This window comes from Corvus brachyrhynchos, unplaced genomic scaffold (assembly GCF_000691975.1).
Source record: "Corvus brachyrhynchos isolate BGI_N302 unplaced genomic scaffold, ASM69197v1 scaffold580, whole genome shotgun sequence".
NCBI classification, from domain to species: domain Eukaryota; kingdom Metazoa; phylum Chordata; class Aves; order Passeriformes; family Corvidae; genus Corvus; species Corvus brachyrhynchos.
Window position 1 is genome coordinate 681,267 of NW_008240032.1, and position 9,295 is coordinate 690,561.

General features: G+C 53.6%; 1 protein-coding gene across 1 annotated transcript in view; it reads left to right on the plus strand.

Annotated features, from left to right (window-relative positions):
- Window positions 1-9,289, plus strand: part of LOC103622071 (lysosomal-associated transmembrane protein 5-like) — a gene marked incomplete at its 3' end in the record, with an annotated part of 11,788 nt that extends 2,499 nt beyond the window's left edge. The window contains 3 exon segments of the mRNA XM_008640966.2: window positions 3,826-3,923; window positions 8,038-8,113; window positions 9,076-9,289. Of these exon segments, the coding sequence (XP_008639188.2) occupies window positions 3,826-3,923; window positions 8,038-8,113; window positions 9,076-9,289 (388 nt within the window).
- Window positions 9,290-9,295: the final 6 nt, after the last annotated feature.

Consider the following 9,295-nt stretch of genomic DNA (forward strand, 5'->3'; position numbering starts at 1 on the left):
TGTGCCCCCTGTGGCCCCTGTGTCCCCTGTGTCCCCGGTGTCCCCTGTGCCCCCTGCCAGAGCACCCTGTGTCCCCTGTGTCCCCTGTGTCCCCTGTGACCCCTGTGACCCCTGCCAGAGCACCCTGTGTCCCCTGTGCCCCCTGTTCCCCAAGGCTTCAAGATCCCCGTGCAGAAGCCCCCGTTGTGAAGCCGAGGAGGAGCAGCCTCACCCCAGGGCCGCGTGCATGAGGATAAATCACTCGGAGATCAGTCAAGCTGCAAATATTTCAGGAGAATAAAGGCACAAGAGGACCTCTGAGAGCAGTTTAACCCCAGTGCAGCTGCAGCAGGGTTACCCCCAGGGAATGGGGGCTGTGTGTGGGTCAGGTTCTGCCTTTGAGACACCCCATTTTATCTGCCTTGAGTTAATGGCTGGATTTCGCTCAGTCCTGCATTATTTCAGCATATCACGGAATCACAGAGTGTCCTGAGCTGGAAGGGACCCACAAGGATCGTCAGTTCCAGCCCCAGGCCCTGCCCAGACACCCCAAATCCCACCCCGGCCATCCCTGGCAGCACTGCCCAAACGCTCCTGGAGCTCTGGCAGCCTCGGGGCCGTGCCCATTCCCTGGGGAGCCTGGGCAGTGCCCAGCAGCCTCTGGGGGAAGAACCTTTCCCTGCTCTCCAGCCTGAGCCTGCCCTGGCCCAGCTCCAGCCGTTCAGTTCCTGGGGATTCAAATTTTTTCCACCAAGATACGTGAAGCTCCTTTTACACAGAGGCAGCAACAGGATGAGGGGAGTGCTCCAGAAGTTCCAGGTGGAGGAGATAAGGGAGGAAGGGCTGGGGATTGACAGTGAATTGAGTACCTGGAAGTGAAATCTCCTATTTTAAACCTGCCTGTCTCCTGCTGTGACACCGCAGAGGGAAAGGGAACTGGGTACTTGTGTCTCTGAAACAAGAAGTTTTCAGTTTCTGCTGGAGCTGAGGGGTGGATGTGCAGTGGGAGCAGCTGAGCAAGGAGTGCAGGGCAGGCACCACGTCCATCCTCCTCTGCCTTCTTCCCAAAAGGCCCCTCTGCAGAGGGTCCATCCCCTTGGATGTGCGTTCCCTGCAGGAATACAGAGGGTGCCACATTCCAGTGCCAAAGGCAGCTGCTGCAGAGGCGTCCTGGTGCTGGCCCAGCTCTCCATGCCCAGGGGAAGGCCTGGAGGTCTCTGCCTGCTCACAGCTCAGTGCTTCTTTCTTTCTACACAAAATGGAAAAGTTTCAACCAACTTTTGCCTTAAAAGTCTCCTGAACCTCTCAGGCTGGGCTGGGGTTTCCTGCTGTGCTCTTACCTTGTGTGCCTGCACTCGGTCTGGCTTCTGTTGCTCATTTCCACACCAGCAAGGAAACCAGTGCCCCTTTTCTCTCCAGCAGACATCACAGAGGGCTCTTCACGCTGAACTTCAGCCTCTGGATCTGCTGTGAATGGGATGGGAGCATTTGGGATTCGCTGTCCTGCTCTCACCCACTTGTCTTTCAGGAGCAAAACTGATATTCAGGGCCCAGCTCAGCCATTTTGCTCAGGCCTCCTTTTAAGTGAAGCCTGAAAAAGCAATTTCTGCCCCTATTTCCCGCACTGGCAGTTGAGGGGTTGGACCAACAGCAGAAACAAGGGAAGCAAAACCTCTCTGGGAGCTGGAAGATGAAACCTCTCAGCCACCTCACAGCCAGGTGTGATCTCCATGTGTCTTCATTAAGAGATCCCTCCCCAGGGACACCGGCAGCTGCAGAGACACTTTGGATGGATGCAATTTCATCCTTGACAGGGCTCAGGGCTGCCGAGGGAGCTGAAATGCTGTCCCATTACACTGAACTCGTGTTAACTTTGTCATGTCCTTGTGGTAATGAGAGCTGGGTATTCCTCCTTTTCCTGTCAGCTCACGAGCAAATTGCAAAGTTCATTTACTTGATGGGAAAAAAGGGAAGGCAGCAGAGCAACTCTTGGACAAGCTGGTATCAGACAGGCCCAGGGAAAGCCGGACACATCCTTCCTTCTAATTCAGACTCAGGACTTTAAATTCAGAGGGACAGGGAGGGACAGGGGTCCCCTCTGCAGCAGCAGTGTGGCTTGGGGCTGCTCGCTCTGGGAGTGCCACAGCTCTGCTGGAGGCTGCAGCTGCAGCTGTGGGCTCAGAAAGTTGATGAACTCGGTTTTGAAGAGTTTCAAGGTCTTCTGCAGAGGACACAGGCAGAGGGAGGGGCCATGCTCAGCTCCTGCCACCTCCCAGCCTCGCTTTGCCCTTTCTGGGGCAAGGCAGAGCCTTCCCTCACACGGCTCCTTTGCAGGGCAGCTCAGCACCCCTGGCTGGGCATTCCCACTGCCCAAACCCTGTCTGGATCCCTCTGAAAATCCAGAACCATCCTCTGCTCCCTGCCCAGCCCCGGCAGCAGCTGTTGTTTTGCTGTTCCCAACACCCCCAGTTTGCAAACACGAGCCCAGACCGCAGCGGTGCCGCTTCCTCCTTGCCCGCGGCGCTGCTCGGGCCGTGGTTGAAGTGAAAGGTTGGTGCAGCCCTGGTGAAAAAGTTGTTTCTGCTCTGCCCGAGCTGGTGCTGATGTGGGTGGCAGATAGGGTCTGGATTCCTGCAGCACTGCAGGGCCAGAGGGCTCAGGGTCACAGGATGGGGCAGCTCAGAGGACCCCAGAGGGTCACTGGTGCCACTCCCCGCACCAGCAGGGCCATCCCAGAGCACAGGGCCCAGGAGTGTGTCCATGTGGCTCTGGAATATCCCAGGGAGGAGACTCCAGCCCCCCTCTGGGCTCTGTTCGGGGCTGGGCCCTGCCCAGGGCAGCAGTTCTGCCTCCTGTGCAGGGGAATTGCTGGGCTCAGGCCCTGCCCGGTGCTCTGGTGCCACTGCTGGGCCCCGGAGCAGAGCCTGGGCCCTGCCCTGAGCCCTCCCTGCACACAGGGACACCCAGGGACACCCAGGGATGGACAGGGACACCCAGGGACAGCCAGGGATGGACAGGGACACACAGGGGACAGACAGGGTGCCCAGAGCAGCTGTGGCTGCCCCTGGATCCCTGGCAGTGCCCAAGGCCAGGCTGGACATTGGGGCTGGGAGCAGCCTGGGACAGTGGGAGGTGTCCCTGCCATGGCAGGGGGGGGATGGGATGAGCTTTCCAATCCCTTCCAACCCAGACCTTTCTGTGATTCTGTGATTCCATGGAGATCTTCTAAGCTGGGCTCAGACATGGATTTTTCCCTATTAATCATCCCTGTGGGGGTGCAGCAGTTCAGGGCCAGGACTGAGCCCACAGCTCTGGACCTCCCTCCATCTCCCAGCTCATTAAAGTCAGGACAGGATGAACCCTGGTGTCCGGGGTTTGATGCTCCAATTGGAAAACTTGGAGAAAATCATTCCGATTCAGTGTGAAAAAAGAACATTTGGAGACTTTCCTCAAATAATAAAAGAAGGAAAGTGATGGTTTTGTCACTGGAGTGGCACAGCCGCACTTACAGGGAGATCTTTAATCTTTTTGTGTTTCCTTTTACACTCTGGAGCACTGGAATTGCATTTCCCTCAACTCTAGAGCAAAATTTCAAAGCGTGGAGCCAGGATAGAAACCATTGAAACAAACCCCACTGACTTTGTTATTTCTTCGTCCTCCTTCTGCTGGCACTGAAATCCAAAATATGAAGAAAGTGGTAGCTTTTGTCTCGGAATTTCCTGGGATTTAAACCCTTTGTGTTCGGCTCCCTTGGAGACTCATCCCTCCAGTGTTCCCTGGAGATAAATTCACTGCTGGGAATTTGGCCCAAGAGCCCTGAACTGTGTCTTTTGCTTTGTTCTCCAGGTCATGAGCGTCCTGCTGCTGATCGAGTATTCCCTGGAGGTGGCCAACGGGAAGGGCTTCTGCAAAGACCTGGCCAAGGATTACTATAGAATTGGTGGGTCCTGGGAGTGCTGGGAAGCAGCTGTGGGGCCGGGAGGGATCCCTCAGTCCTGCAACACTCCCTCTGCCTTTCCCACCAGAGAAAATTGGAATTCAGAGCAGATGGGCCCAGCTTTGGGGTTTGCTTTAGGCCAAGGCTGTGTTGGGTTGTTGGAGGTTAATGGGGAGCCCAGAGAAGTTTTTATTTCAGAGGATCAGCCCAAACTCTGCAGCACCCTCCAAGTCCTCCAGCTTCCTCTGGAATCTCCTTTGGATTCCCCTGGCAATCCTGGTTTTCCTTCCTCTGCCTTGTCCCCAGCTGAGAATCAGTCCGGCCTCACACACACTCCTGGCTTCCTTCACATTCTGGGCATTTCCAGGGAATACTGAAGTGTCTGGGAACTCCTCAATGGACAGTGGGGACAAATCCCACCCCACACTAATCCCATGGATGTGTGGGCTGTGGGACATTGCCACCAACACCCCTCCATGCCATGGAGCCATTCCCATGGAGCCACTTCCATGGAGCCATTTCCATGAAACCGTTCCTCTGGAGCCATTCCTGTGGAGCCATTCCTGTGGAGCCACTTCCGTGGAGCCACTCCCATGGAGCCAATTCCATGGAGCCATTTCATGGAACCATTTCCATGGAGCCATTCCCATGGAAGCATTTCCATGAAACCATTCCTGTGGAGCCATTCATGTGGAGCCAATTCCATGGAACCATTCCTGTGGAGCCATTCCCATGGAGCCACTTCCATGGAGCCATTCCCATGGAGCCATTCCTGTGGAGACATTCCCATGGAACCATTCCCATGGAGTCAAATCCACGGAGCCATTCCCATGGAGCCATTCCCATGAAGCCACTTCCATGGAACCATTCCCATGGAGCCATTCCCATGGAGCCACTTCCATGGAGCCACTTCCATGGAGCCATTCCCACGGAGCCATTCCCATGGAGCCATTCCCATGGAGCCACTTCCATGGAACCGTTCCCATGGAGCTCCTGCCTCCCAGCTGGACAGAGCTCTCTTCCCCCATCCCCAGATTTTCCCAGCTCCTGGTGTATTTTTCCGGAACATTGGTGGCTGGAAGCGGCAGCCAAGCTGTCCCATCGCTCACAATTCCCGAAGGATTGAATTCCTGTGGAAGGATCCAGCTCAGATCCTTGCAAAGGCCTGGAGCAGTCCCATGAGGTGCCATCTAAAACCCAGCTCTGAAGCCTCCGATGTTGCCCAACCAGGACGTTCTGCGGGAGCTGCTTGGAAACAGCAAGTGCAGGGGGGGTTTCCTTTCTTGCGTCATTTTCCATGTAAAACCACAAGCTGAGATAACCCCAGGAGCAAAAAAAGGAACCCAGGCTCCCTCCCTGCCCTGTCCGTGGCCACGGAGAGGAGAACACAGCCCCTGGCAGCCAGGAATTGCTGTTCCCTGCTTTTCCAAAGTGGCTTTCCCTGTCCATGGAGGAGGAGGAGGCTGAGAACAAATTCCTGCACATTCCAAACCCTCCTGTCCCCAGGGCAGCAGTCAGACATAGGCAAAAGCACCAGACCAGCAGCAGGCGCTGCCTGGTGAGCTTAGAAAAGCTGGGCTCACGTTTTTCCAAGGAAAGAGGCACCACTGGGGTCCCCCAGGGCTGTTTGACAGCAGCACTCGAGGCTTTGGTTCATCCAAGAGAATCATGGAATGGTGTGGGTGGGAAGGGACTTCAATCACCCCGGTCCAAGGTGAAGGGCATCAGCAGCGAGCAAAAAATGGGAATTTGGGTGAGTCCTGCTTCTGGGAGCCCGAGCAAGGGGCAGTGCCATGGCTCCCACCCTTCCCACGGGGCGTTATTCCCAAACATTCCCGTGGGGGGATGGAGGCTCTGCTCAGCTCAGCCTCCAGTGCAGGGTGCAAAGCCCTTCCTACAGAGCTTTCCCGGGGTGGGAACGGGGAACGACCCGGCAAGATGGGGCTGGGATCAGCACGAGGAACCCGGGAGCTTCCGTCCGTCCGTCCGTCCGTGCATCCACCCCTTCCTGTAAAACGTGTGCCCACCTTCCACTTTTCATGCGAATTGAAGAACTTGATGCAAGTGCGACCTCAAGGGCTTCCTTCCTCTTTCGGGGTTTGGTTGCTTTGCTGTTGGGTGGGGATATTTGGGGTTGTTTTTTTGTTTAGTTTGGTTTTTTGGTTGTTTGTTTGTTTGCTGTTTTGGTTGGGGTTTTTTTGGGATTTTTGTTTGTTTGTTTTTTGGGTTTTTGGTTGGTTAGTTTTTTGTTTGTTGGGGTTTTGGGCTTTATTTGTTTGGTTGGGGTTTTTTTTGGTTGTAATTTTTTTGGGTTTTTGTCCGTGGCACCAACCCATCCCTGTTGCCAGCAGGGAGGATGGCTCTGCTTTTTGGGAAAAAACATCTTGTGGGAAGTTGTTGTCCCTTGGTTTTCCTTTTCTTTCCATCCTTTGTGTTTGTGGTGTTTTTGTTTCTTTGCTGTTTTGTTTGGGGGGTTTTGATCCGGGTTCTGCTTGGAAAATCCAGCTGGGCAATTAGCTGGCAATCCCCAATTAATTAGGGATTCTGCCAGAGAGCTGGAGCAGAAGCCCATGGAGAGAGAGGAGCAGGGAAACACAGCTGGGCTGGGACCCAGAAAATCCTGGGATGAGGAGAGAAATCCTCTCTGGGCAAACTCCTGAGTGTCAGTGCTGGGAGAAGCCCAGGGGAAAAGGCTTTGGGAGTTTGGGCTTTAATGGGATTGGGATTGGCCCCTTTGGGAGTTTGGGTTTTAATGGGATTGGGATTGGCTCCTTTAGGGTTGGTCCCACAAAAGCTGAGTCTGGCTCCTTTGTTAAGCTCTGTTTTGGGTTTAGGCTGTTCCCTGTTAATCTCTGGCTCTTTGTGCGCCACATCCCCGCCTTGGTTCTGCTCCCCTACACCTCAAAGGTGGGGTTGTTGTTCTGCCTTGGAATTCCAGCTTTTCCACACGCCTGGGAGCAGAGGGAAAGCAGCAGTGGCTGCCTTTGGAATGAGCTGCCCTTTGTGTTCCTGATTCTCTCCCGGAGGGAAAATTCCTTCCAGGCAAAGGTTGAGCAGGGAGCTCCATGGATATAAAACATCACCCCCTGCACCCAAAGCAGCTGCCCATGGGACCCAGAAAATCCTGGGATGAGGAGAGAAATCCTCTCTGGGCAAACTCCTGAGTGTCAGTGCTGGGAGAAGCCCAGGGGAAAAGGCTTTGGGAGTTTGGGCTTTAATGGGATTGGGATTGGCCCCTTTGGGAGTTTGGGTTTTAATGGGATTGGGATTGGCTCCTTTAGGGTTGGTCCCACAAAAGCTGAGTCTGGCTCCTTTGTTAAGCTCTGTTTTGGGTTTAGGCTGTTCCCTGTTAATCTCTGGCTCTTTGTGCGCCACATCCCCGCCTTGGTTCTGCTCCCCTACACCTCAAAGGTGGGGTTGTTGTTCTGCCTTGGAATTCCAGCTTTTCCACACGCCTGGGAGCAGAGGGAAAGCAGCAGTGGCTGCCTTTGGAATGAGCTGCCCTTTGTGTTCCTGATTCTCTCCCGGAGGGAAAATTCCTTCCAGGCAAAGGTTGAGCAGGGAGCTCCATGGATATAAAACATCACCCCCTGCACCCAAAGCAGCTGCCAAAAATCACCCTCAACTCCCTGACGTTGATTTTTGAAGTGTCCCTTGCACCCCGCAGCTGCAGGGTTGGGGAGAGATCCCCCCCGACCCTCCTTGGCCTCACCAATGGTTGGGGGGTTAAAATTCCTGCTCTTCTCTGAGAGATCCCGAAGACCCTTCAGCACTTCCCTGCTGGTTCCTTTGTCTGCCTTTGAGTCTCTAAAGAATTTCCAGCTCAGAGCTGTGAGCCAAAAGCCCTCTGCTTCTTTTGGTTTATACTTCATTTTGGAGCCTGGGATATTTAACGTTTCCATCCCTCGAGCTCACAACCTGGCCGGGTGGATACCGGGACTTCAAGAGAGGTGAGAAATGGGTATAAAAAGGGAAAAGAGGGTTAATTCCAGCTGCACGGCATTAATTCCTCCACAGACACAATTCTTTGTGCCAGGTTCAACTCTCCCTTAGGGGTGTGATGGAGTTGGGACATCTTTTGGTGATGTGGTGATTCCTTTTCTTGCTTTTGTCCTTTTCAGCTGATGTAAAAAAAGTTGCCTGCTGATCCTCGTGTTGTTTGTCATCAGTTTCCACCTCCTGCTCGGGGTGCTCAAGGTACATTCCCCACAAATGACATTGAGGGGTTCAGGGTTTGGATGGTGCTCACTGGAATGATGGTCAAAAAAAAAGCAGAAAAAACCTGCCAGAATCAGAGAATCACACAGGAAAAAAGCAGCTAAAAATCCCAGAGTCCTACAGGAAAAAAAGGCAGATAGAAACCCCATAATCACACGGGAAAAAAGCAGAAAAAAAATCCCAGAATCCTACAGGAAAAAAGGCAGGAAAAAATCCCAGAATCCCAGAATCACAGGAGAAAAAAAGCAGATAAAAATCCCAGAATCCCAGAATCACATGAGAAAAAAGGCAGATAAAAATCCCAGAATCCCACGGGGAAAAAGGCAGATAAAAATCTTTCCTGGTTCCAGAGCAGGAGGGGGACTGGTTTGAAGCCTCAGGTTCTTGTGAAAAGCTTCAAACACCCAGATTTACCAAATCTGGGCAACATTTCCATCCTGGCTGTTTTGGGTGTTAAATAAAGGAGGTTTTATGATTTAGAAAGGTTTTCTTGCCTCATTTCCTCGCTCTGTTGCAAGTCAGGCCCTGTGAGAGAACTGTCCCGTGTTGCACCAGGGACTCATTTCCCAGTTCAGGAGGAGGAACGATGAGGGCCTGGGGTGGAAATCCCAGGGATCTGATGGTGGTGGAGTTCTAAGTATTCAATTCCACCCAGATAACCCAGCTCTCCCTCTATGGAGGGAAATTTTAGGGACAGTGGGATGAAAACTCTGATGGGAACAGGTGTCAACATCACAGAGTGGGAATTCACAGGAATTTTCCAAAGGGGTGAAAAAAATCAGCGTGGATGCCCTTTCTTTCTCTGGATCAGTTGTCACTGGAATCAGAAATTCCAGGGAAGCGTTAATTCTTGGAGCACCATGTGAGCCCTTCCAAGTGTTGAGAGCTGCTCTCATTTCGTACTCGGAACGGAAATAACCGGCACTGCTTCTCCTCCTCAGAAGAGGGAGCGGTTCCTGATCCCCTTCCTGGCCCTGCAAGTCATCGATTTCCTGCTCAGCCTCCTGACCATGTTCAGCTCCTACATCCAGGTCCCGGCGATCCTCTCTGTGTCCTCCCTGGGCCACACGGTGGGTGCCAGCTCCTCCTGGGGGGCTCCTGGCTTTCCGGGAGCTGGGGGATCCTTGGAACAAAGGATCCTTACCTGGGGCTGTGGTTTGT